Below are 19,352 nucleotides of genomic sequence, written 5' to 3' on the forward strand. Positions count from 1 at the left end.
ATTTTTTTATTTGTGAAACAGATATACCCATTTTATCAGGCTATTATGGAAATTAAATGGAATAATAAATTAAAATGCTGAGTACAGAGCCTGGTATTTTGTTCTTATTATGATGTGCTCAACTTTCTAAGTGTTTTGCTAGATACGCTCTACAAGTAAGAAGCCTTTAACATGTGTTTATTGAATTTGACTAAATTAGATGGAAACTGAAGGCTCTCCGGTCTTGAAATAAGTGCAGTGTTCCCCCACCTTCTCCAAAATCTAATCTCCAAATTGCAGCTTATCAATTAAACCTACCCCAATAAAGAACCATTTCTTATGACTCCTTGTTTTACTTATCAGGAAATCAATCCACACCTTGGGGTAAAAGCATTACTCTAATTCTATGAGGGGCACACAAAAACATAACCCCACCCCTTATCTAATCCAGTCAATCAACAGAAGCTGATTATAACAGTTCTGAGATGGATCCCTCTGGCTGGATTCCATAATTGCTCAGTAATATCTGCCATGGGCACAGGAAGGCAGAGCTGTGGTACATACGCCAGGCAGCTGCCTTTCCTTACATAGAAATATAATACGGGAAGGATGTAGAGAAGGGAGAGAGCACTACAGACTGATATGATCAAGGAGGGTATCTTGAGGGGGAAAGAGAGGAGCTGGAAATCAAAGAGAAAGTGATATTCAAATAAACACTGGAGATGGAAGCAGGGAAAAGCCACTCAAGGATGGGGTACCTAACATGAGCTAAGATACAGAGGTGGGCATGCGCAAGGAATTCTTAGGGGACAATGAGTAGTACAATCTGACTGGAAAGGACACTTTTGGACTGACAGTAGTGAAGGATGTGGCTGAGAGGGCTAGGGTGTGAGACTGAATCACTGGTGACAGGGAGCTTTGCAAAACCCATGAGATAGGGAATGGCGATTACTGTTCCAAAGGCGAAAGAAGCTGGTTTCCATCATTCATTTCACTAGCAGCATGGGAGGGTCTTCACTAAAGATTCCAAATAGCTAATATTTATTGCCCTTTAATTCCCAATCTAGAACTTAAACCACTAGAGGATTATTTCCCAGAACTTAAAAATAAACTGTCAAGGTCAGTTTACGCAGTAGAAATATGAGAGGGGAATATCCTCACTTTTTACACACATACCCGATTTCCCCTATTTCCTTTTTCTCCAGATGACCCCGGGGCTCCACGATTACCCTAGAAAAAGAAAAATAAATATACAGAGAAGTTTTGTACATCAAGTCACACCAGAAACTTTTTTCACGTAGTTTTACATTCTAGCCAAGAGCAGAAAGTTTCTTTACCATCCGACTTGTATGTGACAGAGTAGATGCCCTGAACAATCCTTCCTTTGAAAAACAGTATAAAATTCCAGATAGCAAAGTTTAAGATACTCCACATACATTCGTGAGCTGATAAAGAACAAGAGAAATCCTTAGAGTTCAGAGTAAAGAGAAAGAAGAAATCCAGAGAAGTAACAGCTATTGGCTGTCCTCAGGACTTCTGATCACTCCGTGAATGCAATGTGAAAAACCAAATCTCATCATTTATTTCGAAGTGATCTCAGGAGGACATGCCACCAAGTACGTGGCAGAAACAACCTCAACGCAGGCCTTAATGACTTCTCACAGATGAAGTTCATTTAAAAATGAATTTAAATCAAAAGTCACAAAAAAGGGAAAAAAGAAAGAAAAAAATTTTAAAAAAGGAAAAAGGAGAAAAAAGAAAATCAAATCAAATCAATCAAAAGTCACAACACACATGAGGGAGACACCATGAGGGAGAAGCCAGCAGAAAAAACAGGCAACAAAATCAGATTTGTAATGACTACAGCTACTGGAATTATCATATGCCGAATGTAAAATAAGTATATTTCATACCTTTAAATAGGTTTAAAAAAAAAGAATGAGTAAAATAATATGCAGCTGTTAAAAAAGAGACCAAGCAGAATTGAGAAAGAATCAAATAGAACTTCTTAAAGTGAAAATCAGAATAATTGAAATTAAAAATCCATTTGACAGGTTAAATGGTATATTAAACACAAGTGACATAAGATTAGTGAACTTGAAACTGGAGAAAGTACTCCGACTGCAGTACAGAAAGACAAACAGAAAATTTTATGAAAGAGAGGTTAAGAGACATTGATGATAGCATAAGGTCTCACAAATTTCTAATTAGACTTCCATAAAGAAATAATAGAAGGGCGCCTGGGTGGCTCAGTCAGTTAAGCGACTGCCTTCAGCTCAGGTCATGATCCTGGAGTCCCAGGATCGAGTCCCGTATCAGGCTCCCTGCTTAGTGAGGAGCCTGCTTCTCCCTCTAACCCTCGCCCCTCTCATGTACTCTCTCTCTCTCTCTCATTCTTGCTCTCTCAAATAAATAAATAAATCTTTAAAAAAAAAGAAATAATAGAGAAAATGGGAAGGATAAACATTTCAAAATGAGAATTTGCTAAGGAGTGACAGAAGGCACAAATGCTCAGATTCAAAAACCTAAAAAGCTCCAAGCAGGATAAATAAAAAGAAACTCACACCTGGACACATCATATTGAAACTGCAGAACACTAGAAAGAAAGGGAAATTTTTAAAGCAGCATATTTTTTTAAGATTGCTGACAAGAGTAACAACAATGAGCTTGATGGATAACGTCTTAATAGCACTAATGAGAGACAGAAGACAATGGAAGCCAGAAGACTATGAAATTCCACTTTCTAAGTGCTGAAAGAAAATTATTTCCCCAAGAACTCTTTCAAGAAAAATGGTAAAATAGAGATTTTCAGAGAAATAAAAACCAAAGGAATTTATAAACTCCATTAAAAGAAATTCTAAAAGTTGTACCTGAGGCAAAAGAAACAAGATCTTTCATGTTCCTTGGAAGGCATCGGCAAAAGTAACAAATTTGAGGGTAAAGCTGGATGAGCAATGACTAAGTAAAACAGTAATAACAATATCTAATTGATAGAATTGAACAAAAATAAATGGGAATAAGATATTGGACAATAACACGTTATTATGGGAGGCAGTTGATTAGAGCTACGTTTCTAGGGTCTTTATATTTTGAGGATAAGGGCAAATAATAGATTAACTTCAGGCACTGTTGAGTATGCATGCTAACATTTCTAGACTATTTCATGGAAAGTATAAATAGAGAGCATAAATACCAAGCTAGTAGAGGAGAAACATACAAATGAGAAACTTTCTATACCTGTTCCCCAACCAAGCCATCAACACCTTCATCACCAGGGCTTCCCTGTGGAACAAAGGGAGATGTAACTGTTACAGAAAAGAGGACTAGGTGTAGGTGCTTCTTGTTTTGATGTTAATTTCCTTGCTAATATTTGTTTTTCATTGGGAGAAGAATCTAGACCTTCCAAAGTGACATTTATATACTGCATTCATATATTAAGAAACAATGATCATTTTCATTCCCAAAATAGTCATTAGCGTTATACACTGTTTTTCCTGACAGTTTTAGGCTCCAACAAAAAAGATATGAAGAAAAAGAAACTCAAATTTTGAATGGGTAGAGAGAGGGGCGCCTGGGTGGCTCAGCTGTTGGGTGTCAGCCTTTGGCTCAGGTCATGATGCCGGGGTCCTGGGATCAAGCCCTGCATTGGGGTCCCTGCTCAGCGGGAAGCCTGCTTCTCCCTCTCCCACTCCCCCTGCTTGTGTTCCTTCTCTCGCTGTCTCTCTCTGTCAAGTAAATAAAAAATTTTTAAAAAGAGAGACTTCTTTTTTTTTCAACTTTTGCACTGGGAACAAGTAGTAACTCTTCCACAAGACTGAAAGAATATTTCCTACTGGTTGTCTGCATGTTAAAGATGGTCCTCTTGTCATTGGCTTTTTTTAATTTAAAAAGACTGGCAAATATGCCTGAACTAATTTGCGTAATGGAAACTCATAAGATCTCAGATTAAGGAGGACTTAAATGGGAGTGTATCCATATGTATGTATTTGGGGAGACTTACCATTAGAAAACTCCTTAAGAATAGAAAACCTGAAGCTAACTGGGTAAGAGTTAAAACTGGCAGCTGCAGAGTGACATCTCATCAAGTATTCCATTGCTTCCAACTCATAGGCCCTTTGTTTTGCCAACTATATCCGAATGACAGTTATTTTTATTATAGGGGCGCCTGGGTGGCTCATTCAGTGAAGCATCTGCCTTCAGGTAGGGTCATGATCCCAGGGTCCTGCCCTGAGTTGGGCTCCCTGCTCAGAGGGGAGTCTACTTCTCCCTCTGCCCCTCCACCTGCTCATGTTTTCTCTCTCTCTCTCCCTCCAGCTCTCTCTCAAACAAATAAAAATAAAAATCTTTTTTAAAAAACCATATTTATTATAAAGCATTTTTGGGGGGGAAAAAGTCCACAGTTTCGCAAGCCAAATAAAATGCATATTACCATGCGTGGAATAGTTGATTTACTCCTACTATTGTACAAGGAAATCAAGTTTCAGGCACTTTTTTGTCAGTCTGTCAGCTGTCAGTCTCAGACAGCTGAGATAGTGCCTGAAAACAAGCACACCAAACTCGCAGACTAAAATTATGTGATATATTTGCCACGGCCATAAGGGTGAATCAGTGGTACCAGGAGACATGAGTCAAGAAGCTCTATCAGCCCTTGTTGTCTTGTTCATCACTTTGTAGATACTGCCAAGGATTATGTGGGGAACAGAGTGAGTACCTACAAAAATATTTTTTGAGTGCACAAATGAGCGAATGGGTACTATGCCTCTGAATCTGAATGTAAAGTCATTCCCTTACTGTGCCAGGTCCTTTCCTACCAGCCCTAGCCTGGCATCCATCTCCCATTTGATACTCACCTTGATGACCACACCTTGAATTCAGGACCAATGCTTCCAGAGCGTCACGTGACAAATATGGTGGCTCAATTATTATAGATAATTATACATTTTCATATATGTCCCTGCCTTAAACCATTCATTAGCACAGCAGTTTGGCTATTATCATCTGATATTTCTCCTTGTCCAAAAGTTTTAAGTCCCACCTCGCTCAAGCAAAGGAAAAGCAAGTAGACTCAGTACTCTTTCCTAAAGAAGTTGCTCTCTAGTTTGAGCAAGAGGAAGGAAGGTCACCTACCTTCTCTCCTGAAAATCCTCTTGCTCCCTAAAGTTAGGAGGAAATAAAAAAAAAAAAACAAAAAACTGAGCTTGAGTAAGATTTTTAAACCTTGTTTCACTTAGGACACCATATATTCCTGAATTCCAAGAAAGTGCAATTAGTAGACCAAAATGAAGATTTCTTCTCCAGCGACTATAATCACTGGAGACATCACAGCATTCTGATTACTACCACTTCCCTTTGCCTGTGACTTGGAAAAATTCATATTGGCAACTCCTAACGTAGTAGGGGTGAGTAGAAAATGGCAATGACGTGCCACTTATTAATGGCACAATCATATTTTTTCAAACAAAAGTGAGAATACACTGTCTAAGAAGCATGAGAAGGCTCCCAGGAACAACAGGACAAATTAATTGAAGGAGTAACTTGTTAGAATGTACAGAACATGGTTGCTATGGTCAGAAAAACCCTCTATAGGACTCGGAGATTGTAGAGAAAATTTTCCGGCCTTATTTAAGGAGAGTCTCTAATCCTGGAAGGTTAAGAGACATTTATGAAACCACTGAAAAAGAAGCCCTACCCATTATTTCTTTAGGCTTTAAAATTTCAGTATTCTCAAACCCCTTTCCAACTGCCAGCGTTCAGCGGGGTCTACTTCTCCCTCTGCCCCTACCCCTGCTCGTGCTCTCTCTCTCTCTCCCTCTAACTCTCTCTCAAATAAATAAAAATATTTTCCTGAGGGCTTTTTCTGGTACCAGAGCCTGTCCACATGCAATGCAGCTCAGAAGTGCTGGGGAATTAATACCCCCTGGGAGCAGCTTGCAAATTATGCCTGATAGGATTTGGTGTATAAATGCCCCAGCACTCTGCCCCCTTGGATGGCACAACGTCGAGGTGCATGTTCAACACTGGCTCACACAGTTCCTCAGCAGGATTAGGCTCCACCTACCCACAGTGGTAATCTAATTGATGCCACATACCCTTTTTAGGTCACCTTCCTTCCTTAATTTCTCTCTCGTCTTGCTAGTATTTACTGAGATTCCCTCCCAATAAACTATTTGCACTTGATTCCTTTTCTCAGGCTCTACTTCTGGGAAACCCTCAGTCTGAGAGAGAGCTAAGAAGCTATGTTGAAGAAGTAAAATGTTCCTCAAACTCAAGGGATAAAACAGGGACAGGGAAAGAATTACACAGCTGGAGGTTTACACTCACCTTAGGTCCTCTCACACCCGGGCATCCTTCCTCACCTCGAGGTCCAGGAAGGCCCTGGGGGCCTCTTTCTCCCTATGGAATAAAGACACACATGGAGACAGTCAAGCAACTATCTCCATCATCACCCAACTGATTTAAATCAGCAATGATGACCATCAGAATGACTAAAATATGATGCTGTCCTTACAATTACCTCTATATCCTCAAAGACCTGATCAGATTATCTGCAAGACAATCACAATGTCCATCGGTCAACTGCCCATACTGATAACCCCAAATCATACAAATCTGAATTATCTATATTTTTGATCAAGTCATTCAAGTCACATGGGCAAAACTTCAGTATTCAAGCAAACAGAAGGTGTGTCAGAACATTTCCTTCTGGCAGCTAAAATTGGGTGAAGGTTTCCTTGTTGTTCTGCAAAGAATCAACCATTATTTAACTCTTTCTCTTTTCGGTGAACTCCTGTCCGTTCCTAAGGTATAGATCATATGTCACCTCCTCCTCTGAGAAGCCTTTACTATTACATTGTGTGCTATTCCCTGTTTCTGTGTTATATTGTTTCCTGCTATTTGGAGAACTTCTAGGAGACAAGGACAATGTCTCTTTTAATTATCTCTAGGTTCGCAGCCCTAAGTACAGTGTCTGGCACACAGAGGACATCCAGTCAGGATTTGAAGAATGACTTCCTAAATTACATTAGTGAATATAACCTTTGATCTAGGTATTGGATAGGGAAGAGAATGCCTTTGCCAAATTGATTAAATGTAAATTAGAAAGTACTGTATATCCCATGAGCTTTCATCAAGAGGGTCTACAAATGTAATCTCACTTTGATTTAATGAGGTTGGATGACTTCACGACATAAGCTGCCTGGGATAGTAAAAGAGAACACACTGAAGTGAGAAGCACTTTGGATCAAAAATAAAAGGACCTGGGTTCAAGTCCTAGTTCCTCCTCCACCTTGCTTTGTGAGCTTGGATAAGCACACGACTCTGTGAATTACAATTTCCTCCATTTATAAAATGTGGATCTTGGTAATACTGATGCTAACGATTCGTAAGATCATGGTACTGAACGCATGAGACTGTACTGAGAGTACTTCACGGGAGCCTGGATGGTGCAGTCGGTGAAGTGTCTGACTCTTGGTTTCGGCTCAGGTCATGATCTCAGGGTTGTGGGATCGAGCCCTGCATCAGGCTCTATGCTCAGCTTGGGAATCTGCTTGGAGTTTCACTCTTCCTCTGCCCCTCGCCCCTGCTCATGCTCGCTCATGTGTTCTCTCTCTCTCTCAAATAAATAAATAAATAAAATCTTAAAAAAAAGAAAGAATGAAAGAAAGTACCTCACAAATCATACAAATTGGACAAGTGAGGTGTTTTGTACTTAAACAGCAAGAGATGACGAGAAAAGCACAGGTTCTGGCATCAGACTGACAGGGGTCTGGGCACAACTCCAACCTTCTCTATCTGACCTTTTAAGTCACTCTCTCTGAGTTTTGAACTCCACATCTATAAAATGAAAGTAGTAGCACACATCAGTAGGATTGTCACGAAGATGAAATGTCATTATGGGTACAAAATGCTGAACGCAAAGCCTCACATACGGTAGATGCCAGGTAAATGTCTATTTTCCCCCCTCTTCCTCATCTGTCTGCAGTTTTAGGTTCAATGTGTGGTGTTTAAGTTTCATCTGGAAAATTTAATTTTAAGATATCTCTTTACTATTTTGTACTACACAGTGTTACCAATCATGAATAATTGGTTATTGCCTTCATTAGGAAATAGTTGCTATATACAAAACAAATGTCCCTAACAAAGGGACACAAAGGGAAAATTCTTAAAGTTTATTTTTAACAAAACAAAACACTCTTAAGATGGCTATTATCAAAAACAAAAACAAAAAGAAACTAGTGTTGACGAGGATGTGAAGAAATTGGAACAGTTACGCACTTTTCATGGGAATATAAGAGTTCAGCTGCTGTGGAACACATATGGTAGTTTCTCAAAAAAAACAACTAAAAATAGAATTACCATATAATCTACCAAAGCTACTTCTGGGTATATACCCCAAAGAATTGGAAGCTAGGTCTCAAAGATCTATCTGCACACACATATTCATAGCAGCATTATTGACGACAGTCATAAGGTGGAAGCAAGCCAAGTGTTCATTAACAGATAAACTGATAAAGAAAAAGGGTCCGTATACACACAACAGAATACTATTCAGTCCTAAAAAGGAAAGAGATTCTGATATGCTACAATATGGATGAATCTTAAGGATACTATGCTAAATGAAATAAGCCAAAAATACAAATACTGTATGAACCTACTTAATGAGGACCTATTTTGGTCAAACTCATAGAGACAGAAAGTAGAATGGTGGTTGGAAGAGATGGGCTGGGGAGATGGGGTCATCGGGAATTAGTGATAATGAAGACAGGGTTTCAGTTTTGCAAGATGAAAAGCATTCTGGAGATGGAGGATGGTGGTGGTGGTTGGCAACAACATTAATGTACTTAATACCACTGAACTGTACACTTGAAAATGGTTAGGATGGTAAATTTTATGTTATGTGTAGTTTGCCACAACTAAAAATTTAAAAGAAAATTGTGAAGAAAAAGAAAAAAAACCTACTCTTATGACTTCTGTTCCCAGTTTCTAAAGTTTCAGTTGCTATACATACATAATTAGGTATGAGTTTTCCCAAAATTACTCCTTGGAAAAAAAGATATTCTTAAACTTGAGTTTTCACAAAGTCCTCACAAAGATTCTCATATTTCAGAGTACTCTCTCCGTTGCTTAACTTTGAACAGCACAGTGTTGACACCCAGTCAATGTTAATATGAGATTATTTATGGGATCCCTATGGATGTCACCTAACGGATCAGTTAAAAAAGAAGAAAAAAAGGAGGTAAGGAAATCTAACAGAGATAATTTATTTATCATATTTGACAGTGAGACCTCACAATTTCAAATGTTAGATGTCATGCAAATAAGATTTTTAAAAATCACTTTTCAAAGCAATAGAATTCATGATTACACTGTGAAGACCATAAAAATATTCTCACAAGAAAAATGAGGCAACGGGTTTTTGAAACTGAAAATAAATATTCAATGACAGACTTTATAAACAGACTTAAAAAGCAGTTTATCTCAGAGATGCCGGGGTGGCTCAGTTGGATAAGCATCTGACTCTTGATTTCAGCTCAGGTCATGGTCTCGGGGTCATGAGATTGAGCCCTGCATCGGGCTCCATGCTGAGCATGGAGCCTGCTTAAGTTTCTCTCTCTCTCCCTTTCCCTCTGCCCCTCCCCCTGCTCTCACTCACTTTCTCTCTCTCTCATACACACCCCCGCAAAAGTGGTTTATCTGAAACAATTTAGACAGAAGGGAACACAATATACTCTAGAAAACCAGGTAAGGTGTTTTTTTTGTTTTGTTTTGTTTTTTTTAAAGATTTTATTTATTTATTTGACAGAAACACAGACACAGCGAGAGAGGGAACACAAGCAGGGGGAGTGGGAGAGGGAGAAGCAGGCCTCCTGCCGAGCAGGGAGCCCGATGTGGGACTCGATCCCAGGACCCTGGGATCATGACCTGGGCCGAAGGCAGACGCTTAACGACTGAGCCACCCAGGTGCCCCCCAGGTAAGGTGTTTCTAAAACAGAGGCCTCAGTAATGCTGGGAAAACTGATATAGAAACTCCATGGGAAGAATTTTTAATAAAATTATTTGATAAAATATGAGAAAGAGAAAAAAGCAGAATTTCTTATTATATCACTTTACATAATGAAAGACTTTAAAATGTCCATGTGTAACTAAATAAGTTAAATATTATAAGTAGACATTTGTCACCTATATCCCTCAAAGTTTATATAATCTAATTGGGCAAAAGCATTTTTTAGAATGTTCTCATGAGAAAACAGGAATCACCCTTTAATGGGCACCTATGTCAAATTGTTTTGAAAAAAATTGGGGCTTACAGGGTTTTTCATTCAGATACTAAGCTCTATCCTGTGTAAAAACTGGTCTCCCACTAGTGGTTTAAAGCTATCAATTATAGCCATGATTCTGTGGAAAGAAGAACATGATCAAAAGCTGTTCAAATGCTAGGATGGTTCAAGTTATTTTTGAGAAATGAGAATAATAACAGTAATATCTTATTTTGTAGATGAAATGAGGAAATGTATACAAAAGGTTTAGCCATGCATCCAGCACATATGAAGTTCCTCAACAAATGTTAGCTAGTTTTGTTACTACTGAAGTTACATTACTGTTTTTGGGGACCCTAGATAATCTAATTTGATATATAAAGCTTTGATAGGTAACCAATGCATATTTAAACCATCTCATACTAGGTACATTTTAAAAATATATAGAATTCATGAGTCTGGCAGACTGTCTTTTCCAAAGATGGCCACAACAAAATCTACAGTGTTCTTCTGGATATGATCTTGCCACACCCCCATCGAGAAGAAGGGTCTAATCCCCACCCCCACCCACCTTGAATCTGGTCTGGAGTTAGTGACTTGCCTGTACCCAATAAAATGTGACAGACAAGTTACCACATGACTTCTGAGGCTCCCTCAGAAGCTTTGGGCTTCAGCCTTGGTCTCCTGGAATGCTGCTACTCAGGACGGACCGTCCCTGGTGGTGCTCTCTCTCAGACCCAGCTGCCATACCTGTCCTTGGACCACTAGGGCCCATCCATCTGCCATCCCAGCCAAGCTCCAGAGCATGAGAGAGGAAGTCATCTCTGTAGTGGGTCCTCCAGCTGCCTGGTCAGCCCAACTAAGATTTCAGACACCTAGCAGAGAGCCACCCACTCTTCTTCTTAGTTTCCCCACCCCAGAGTCCATGGATATAATAAATTGATTGTTGTTTTACACCACTGGGGTTTTGCAGGGGGTGGAGGGGGGGTGGGGGAAGAGGAGTAATAAATAACTAGAGCAATGAATTAGCTCTTTGTTGTTATATGCTTTCAATTGAACCCACAAATTATAGCCCTATTCTGAACCTGCCATCTGCAGAGAGATGTCTCAGCCATTGGGCAGACCAATCTGACCTGCTCTGGGGGAAACAACATTAAAAGTCATTGAGGGGACAACATATTTTGCAGTTACCTTCTCTTGTGAGAAATGCAGTAAAAAGAAAATGACACCAGACACTAGAGCCATTACACACCACACACTGCTATGGAGGACTTGCAATGTGTCTAGTCCAAACTGAGATGTGCTATAGGTGTAACATACATACAGGATTTCAAAGAGAGTATATTTTTAAAAAAAATAAGATACCATCCATTTTTATATTAGTTACATGTTGAAATAATTATATTTTGGATAGACTGGGTTAAATAAATTACTAAAATTAACTTCACCTATTTCTTGTTATTGTCTTTAAGATGGCTACTATGAAATTTTAAATTATATAAACGTATATATATCCCTCACATCATATTCCTAGCTTTATAAACCATCTTGGTTTCAGGATGTTAAGACAGTGGAGAAGGAAGATAAAATTGTCTCTTACTCTAGACAGACAAGGGCTTGTTTATATTATTTGTCTGGAATTTGTGTCAATGATCCTAATAGGTTGGTCAGACTCTAAATTATTAATTTGGCCAGGCTTATTGAACCATAGGCCAAGCAGACAGAAATAAAGTAACACTTATAGGACATTTTAAAATATCATAAAAATGGAAAGGAATATTTTCACCATACCTGAACAAAATAGCAAATACCCACAGCCCACACTTCTGAATGTATTTCTAACATCTAAGACTATAATTGCTGAGGCAAAATAAAGAGAGAAAAGTTGAGCGATTCTCCTACAAATATAATCAAAGAAATGAATTGGCTTATATAGCTCCCAACAGCTGCATTTCTTTTTCTAATTTCTGCTGATTTTCCAAGTTCCAGCAGCGTAAATATTCAGAACAGTAAAACAATGCTCAACTCCAAGGGGGCGATGAGAACATTAAAGCTTGGATATCTCAGCAGTTTGAAAAGTGTGGTCCAAGGACCCCCAGGTCCCCAAGGCCCTTTGGGAGGGGGTGCTCAGAATATTAAAACTATTTTCCCAATTACACAAAGATGCTATTATCTTTTTTTACTCTTATTCTCCCCCAAGTGTACAGCAGAGTTTTTAAGAGACCACAAAGCAAGTGATACCACAACAGACTGAACACAGAAGTGGACGTATGAATCCAGCTATCTTCTAATAAGACAACTATTGAAAATACGGAAAACAATGCCACTCTTCTAATTCATCTATTTCGTTTTGGAAAATATAGTTATTTTTCATAAAGGAATGTGTCATTTATATTAAGGGCTTATTTTTGTTATTTGGGAGTAAAATACATAAATATTTTAAAATCCTTTCCATTTTGGCTCAGGTCATGATCTCAGGGTCATGAGATGGAGCACGGTGTTAGGCTCTGCACTGGGCACAGAGTGTGCTTGGGATTGTCTCTCTCCCTCTGCCCCACCCCTCCCTCATGCACGCTCTCTCTCTCTCAAAAATAAAATAAAATAAAATTCTTTCCATTTTAATTTCTAACATGGTAAATATCAATGGATAGAAACTATATCAATAGAAGCTTTGATGTCCTCAATAATCTTAGAGAGTGTAAAGATATCCCGAGACCAAAAGTTTGAGAACCAGTGGTGTATACATATCAGCTTTAAACTAGACACCTGTGGGGTGCCTGGGTGGCTCAGTTGGTTGGGCGGCTGCCTTCGGCTCAGGTCATGATCCTGGAGTCCTGGGATCGAGTCCCGCATCGGGTTCCCTGCTTGGCGGGGAGTCTGCTTCTCCCTCTGACCCTCCCCCCTCTCATGTGCTCTCTCTCTCTCAAATAAATAAATAAAATCTTTAAAAACAAACAAACAAACAAATAAATAAATAAATAAAATAAAATAGACACCTGTGGTAAAGTGGTGTTCCACAACTTAAAATTAACTGAAAACAAGACATTTACAAATCCTTTTGATATTTTATGTTGTAATAAAGATGGGCCCTATTGCATTCCAGTCCCTTAGCTGGCAATTCTCTCTATAATATACATTTTTCCCCACAGCCAATCACATGATGGCTAACTTTCCTGTGCCCAGGGATATATCCGGGGTTGTAAGCAAACTTTTGGTGAGTAGCTATAACTCTATCACCTTTTTGGTCATTCAGGAAGGCATCTGAGGGATCTTGTTATAAGAATGGCCTTGGTTCTCTTCAATTTATTTTGTTAAATTACTTACAAACATAGCTACCTCGTTAATAGTAACAAAGTACCTGCAATTCAGCTCATGATTAACAACCACTATTACATACATACTCATTAGACACAGACCACATTTTCAGTTACCTCAAATTCAGGTTAAAATGACCACCCTTCATCATTAAACACCTTTTAGAGACTATATCTTTACAAAATTTGTACACCTGACATTTGTTATAACAAATGGTTATTTTTATATAGATATTTTAAACCCATTTTAAATGGCATAGATGAGAAAAATTTTCATGACTTAAGTGCAGTTAAGTATTTCTAATACTTGACCCATTTTACCATATTCCTTCAAATAAAAAAAAATAAGATTCAGTACTTACGTGTCCACCTTCTTCACCAGGATGACCAGGTAATCCATCAGCACCCGGCTTTCCCTGAGGAAAAAAGAAATCAAAAGAAATAACTTGGATTCTAAATTACTTTCTTAAATCTACATGAAATAAAAATTGTTATTAGTGGTGGCTCAGTCCATTAAACGTCTAACTCTTGATTTCAGTTCAGGTCATGATCTCACCATCATGAGACTGAGCCCCACATCGGGCTCTGCACTCAGTAAAGCTTGAGATTCTCTCTCTCTCTCCCTCTGCCCCTCCCCACTTGTGCTCTCTCTCTAAAAATAATAATAGTAATAATAAATTTAAAATTTTTTTAATTGTTACTAATAGATACCTTTGTCTCACTGAGTTGACATTTTATTGAGAATCAACTAAATGTTGAGCACAATGTATAGGGACATGTAGAAACAAATATTTTTGGTCTGTCTTAAAAGAAAGCTTGAATGTTTGTCTTAATAGTTGGCATGTCAACCTGTTTTTATTTTTCCAAAATATCGTTTTAAGCCATTTTATTCTGAAAATCCAAACCAAAACTAGTTTCTAGTTAAATGTTTAAGGAACACTGCTCCTCTTAAAGAGACCTTTGACCTTGTTTTTCAAAATGTCGGTAAGCAAAGGTGTTACTGTCCATGCTACTTATGAGAAATGGTTGTTTATTTCTGTATGACTCAGCTGTTTAGTCTATTCTAATCTCTTTCTCTTTCTCTTTTTTACTTCTTCTTAGATAACTAAACTCACAAACCATTTCCTCTCAGGGAAGATTGGCTTGCCATTTATAGCCAGATATGTTTATTTAATTTAAAAATGGTCAATAAGATATGGGAGCCATATACTCTTTGGGATCAACAAAGACATGAACATCAATACAACCAACCACCGAATTCTTACAGACATAAAGAACAGAGAAGTCAATTATTCAAAACAGTTCCATCTTTGGCCTTTGAGGCAAAGTCCTTGAGTTGCAAAAAAAACATGTCAAGAGGTTCCCAAGCTTGATTTCCTGATTCTCCAGTCTAATACTTAAGAACAACGCAAGGGGGAAAAAAAGCTAGTGCTAAGGCATAACCTCACTTTTTCTCACAAAGTCATTATACACTTTATACTGTTCTAAATCAAGATTGATCTGCAAAGTCAGGAAGAGCTCATCCCAAAAACCTCACAGAAAGCCTTACAAAGAGAGAATGGGAAAAGATGGGAAAGCCAATGGGTTTGATTCAACCTTACATGAGGATTTGCGATGATCCCACTCATAAAGCTGTAGTTCATGTGTGAAGGACACCTCATGTCCCACATAACTGAGGACCATTTTTAATGAGATTTATTCTCCCTTAAAAGTGGGACCTGGTAATTTTGCTATTGCTTCACCATGGAGTTAATGGAGAGATGCAAAGTGGCCACTCGTGAGTCAGCGATTGTATCTTACCTCAGAGTTTAATGCTATAGAATAGAACGTCAGCTTGGAGGGGAAGAGGCAGTGACCATTGTGAAAAAAAAAAGCTGGTGCATAAGGGAATATTTTGTAGACAAGTGAAAACCTCTGTGCGGTGGTTGAGTATGTGAAATTTGTCTGTGAAATTATTTGTCAAATAAATGTAAGGAGACAGCATAATATAGTAGACAGAACGTGAGCCTTGGAGTCAGGTAGACACAGGGGCTTAAGTCACAAAATGCCTCTTTGTACCTGTGCAACTTTGGGAAAGTAATGCTCCCTCTCTAAGCCTCTATTGCAATCTATAAAGTAGCACTGGCCTCAAAGGTTTGTTAGAGGGTAGAATTAGCAAAGGTGTGTTAAAGACAGAACACGGGGCTTGGTATATAGTGGGTGCTGAAAGACCATTTCTCTCCCAGCACCATGCATGTCCAACAAATTCTCACCTTGCTCCCAGGGTTTCCACCATCACCCTGGTACCCATCTTCTCCAAAACACTTTATATATACATTGCAGCATCTTCTTTCCACAATTGTGTCCTGAAAAGCAGAACTCATGTAACATGATTTTTTTCATGTGTTAACCTGTGTCACATTACACACTAAAGAGACAAAATTCCCTCTGGGTTTTTAAAATTACTAGAATGAATAGACCTGGTGAAGGATGGTGTTAAAAAGAAAAAAATACTTACAAGTTGCTTCAGTAAGATGCTTGGGAGGGATTGCAGTGTGATGCTCAGAGGTTGATTATATATGAATCCTCTGCCAAATTCTAGCTCCTGGAGCTCTTCTAATTTATGCGCACCTTCCAGGTCAATAAAGAGGAGCCCAGAGAGTCCTTCAAAATACCAGCCAGTGGGAGATTTACTTGCATGTCTTTTGAACGCTCTTTGTCCTGCCCCTAGATATTCATGCATCATCCCACCCTTCCTATGTCCTTCTTGTCTCAAACTGCATTTCTGACCAATGAAAGGAAAGCAGAAGTGACGTGTCACTCTCTAAGAGAAATCTTCTGAGCAGTGCATAATTTGCCCCATTTCCTGTCCCCTGCCACAGGAACAGACCCTCTTTCAGCCTAGGTCCTTAAGTGATGAGGATGAGACACAAATGAACGGTCATAAGGCATAAGATAAATATATTCTTGCTAGTTTGAGCCACTGGGATTTGAAGCATGAGCCCATCCTACTGATGAAGGCACTAAAAAATCATGTGGATTTGCCCACAAAACAGAGAACAAATGGACAAGGACACTTTTCAAAGTGGCTAGAAGTCACCGTTCACAGAATTTCAAAATAAATATTTGTTAATATTTTGAACAGGAAATTCACACACACACATACATACATACATCAGCTTTTTGCCATTTTAAACAAGCTACTTAACAATCTTGTGGTTAGAAGTTGTTTACATGTTCTTAGTTATTCCTTAAAATACATTTCTAGAAATGGAATGTTGATCTAGCACGTAGGCAAAGTTTGCTGTCTTTTGTCAAATACTTCAAATTCCCTTCCGGAAGATTCCCAACATTTTAAACTTCCTATGTGGTAAATCCAGTTGGGAGCAAGTTATCACAGCAAATATTCCAGCACATTGTTAACCAATGGAAAGCATCATCTTAAGAGGAATATACTGAACATACTCTACGGAGAAGGGAGAAGGGTGCAGGGAGCTTGAGTTGCTGCTTATTCATCTTGAGTTTGCCTTAGAGCTTTTATATGACACAAAATGTGAACAGAAGAGCAAGGGCACACAGCTGTACAAGGGCACTGCCCAGCCAAGGGAGCTGGGGGGCCCTGAAACCCAGCCAGCACACTACTCTTCAAGCCAGGTGCCCAGGCACAGGGTTGCATACACGCAGAGCATTGGCATCTTGTTCTAATTTCACAAAGATGCCACACAGACTAGTAGCAGCCCTTGGCGGATGAAGAAAGAGGAAGATTGGGGAGCATAGGAGGAAGGAAGGGCAGTGGAAAAAGCGAAGCCCAACTTATATATATATTGCAGCATCTGTATCAAGCAGTACCCAACTTGAGGGTGACTCCAGAGTTTAGAAAAAAGAGACGTATGGACCCCTTGGTAGCCTGCAAGAGCAAATGGCACCCATTCATCATGAAGTAGGAGTTGCACATTCAACCCTCAAAAGCAGATGCCAGGCTGGTAACTGGTCAGTCCTGTCTCAGTCAGAGTGACCCTTGGTCAGTGTCAGGGATATGGGACCCTGGGTTCTCTCAGCCCTGATTGATACAAAGCATCAGCCTTGTGGGCACTGAACTCCAACCACCTGGGTTAGTCTGTGGAAGGCTTAATGGAATCCAGTGCCATCTGGAAATCTGAAAGAAGATCTCGGTCCCTGTGGGAAGAACAGCCCACCCAGGGAAACTACGAGCCCTTACCTTTGCTGCGGAGAAGCTCAGATGTTATCTTCAGTCTCTGGAAATTATCATCCAGTCCGTCCGTAAACACTAAAAGGACCTGTTGTTTATGAGAGAGAGGAGGGTGGAGGGGAACAAGGATGGAGGGGAGGAAGGGGAGAGGGGAAAGTTAATGCTGGAAGTTGCACATTTTGTAACAACGCAAGGATAAGCTTAGCTTTTCTGGTTGTATCCAGCCTTTCACCCTGTTTCATTTCACCTATTTATTTATTTGTTACTTTATTACACATTCATTTTTACTTCAACATCCCCAAGGCCCCCTGCCAAAAAAAGAATTTGAACCAGCTTAATGTGTTCCTTTAAAAATACCTTCCAAAAATGGTCTTACAATACTCACCTTTATCAATGCAAAAATACCAAAATTTTAATGCATTTTAATAATTAAAATGTGTCACCTTTACTCACAGAAAATTTTAATTTAAAAGTGAATTCTATATTTTAAGAAATAAATCCACTGGATGCATGATTGAAGGAAAAACTAAATGTAACTTGCAAAGTTTGGGGATGACATTTCCTAATAAACATCACATAAGATCTTTTCATTTCTGTAGGCTTTAGTGCATATGTAGTTCTTGGGCACCAGGAAGGGAGGACCACTAATAAGCCATTAGCTAGTTACTAAAGAGAGTTCAAAGTGCTGACTGGAAAAATAATGGGCCCTACCCTACATGACAATCAGTGATCATAAGGAACTAATATCTTCCAAGTTGTCTTTGGAGTGAATTTGCACCATGGAAGAATCTGGATCTCTAAACTGTGAGCAACGTGAGGGCAGGGATTTATCCTTTTATCTCTACTGGCATTATTTAGCCCAGAACCTCTAGGGCTTAGTAAATATTTGTTGATGGAATGAAAACATATCCCTTGCTGGTCTTTACTGAGTAAAATTATGGTTTTCCTCTATGCAGAATCTCCAGTGAAGAACAGTTTATTGGCCTCCGTTACAAAGGCTTTAGCCATCCCACCCTGGCAACTGGCGCCATATCATGGGTTCTCAACATTTATTACCTTCACTTTAGCAGAAGACAGATGGATAGCATGATCTCCCAGGGACTGCAAAAAATCCGCATCCATATAGTTGCTCGTGGCAGTCTGATGAATTAAGAATGTCTGAACAATATCATCACTATACTTTTTAAAGCCTGAGTCAAAGATAAGCTGGCCATCTGAGCCAGGGACCAAGTAGCGGAACATCAGGTTGAGGCCACCGGCAGCACTACAGCTGATGTTGGAAAGCAAGGCCAACTGTTGCATCACCTCTGGCAGTAACCCTTGAAGTTTCTGCTGAGCTTGCCTTGTGGAAGTGGAAATATCAACTCCTACAGACAAATCTATGTCGCATCCTTTGAAGGTGGAAGAGAAGAAAATCAAATTAGTCATTTATAGATGCATGACCGAGCCCAGAGGACATCAGGCAACCCTGAAAGGAGAATCTCCAGCCAATCCACAGAAATGGAAGCTAAACAATGGCAGTGTTTGTTTAATTTGGTGGATAGCAAAGCTAACTGATACAACGTATAGTGTTTCATACCTCTGTTCCTCTGTGGAGCCTATTCCCTCTACCTG

General features: G+C 39.3%; 1 protein-coding gene across 1 annotated transcript in view; it reads right to left on the reverse strand.

Moving 5' to 3' along the window:
* The window catches only part of LOC114205549 (collagen alpha-4(VI) chain-like), a 96,127-nt gene that overhangs the window by 48,045 nt on the left and 28,730 nt on the right, over nucleotides 1-19,352 (reverse strand). Inside the window, exons 8-16 of the mRNA XM_028099048.2 lie at nucleotides 18,795-19,129; nucleotides 17,748-17,826; nucleotides 16,047-16,192; nucleotides 15,802-15,894; nucleotides 13,912-13,965; nucleotides 6,301-6,372; nucleotides 5,107-5,133; nucleotides 3,217-3,261; nucleotides 1,156-1,209 (exon numbers count right to left, since the gene is read on the reverse strand). Coding sequence (XP_027954849.1) covers nucleotides 1,156-1,209; nucleotides 3,217-3,261; nucleotides 5,107-5,133; nucleotides 6,301-6,372; nucleotides 13,912-13,965; nucleotides 15,802-15,894; nucleotides 16,047-16,192; nucleotides 17,748-17,826; nucleotides 18,795-19,129 — 905 coding nt within the window. The remainder of the gene's footprint in view (nucleotides 1-1,155; nucleotides 1,210-3,216; nucleotides 3,262-5,106; nucleotides 5,134-6,300; nucleotides 6,373-13,911; nucleotides 13,966-15,801; nucleotides 15,895-16,046; nucleotides 16,193-17,747; nucleotides 17,827-18,794; nucleotides 19,130-19,352) is intronic.

Source organism: Eumetopias jubatus, unplaced genomic scaffold (genome assembly GCF_037043125.1).
Source record: "Eumetopias jubatus isolate StellerSeaLion01/CBP00866 unplaced genomic scaffold, mEumJub1_p1.0 scaffold_1, whole genome shotgun sequence".
NCBI lineage: Eukaryota > Metazoa > Chordata > Mammalia > Carnivora > Otariidae > Eumetopias > Eumetopias jubatus.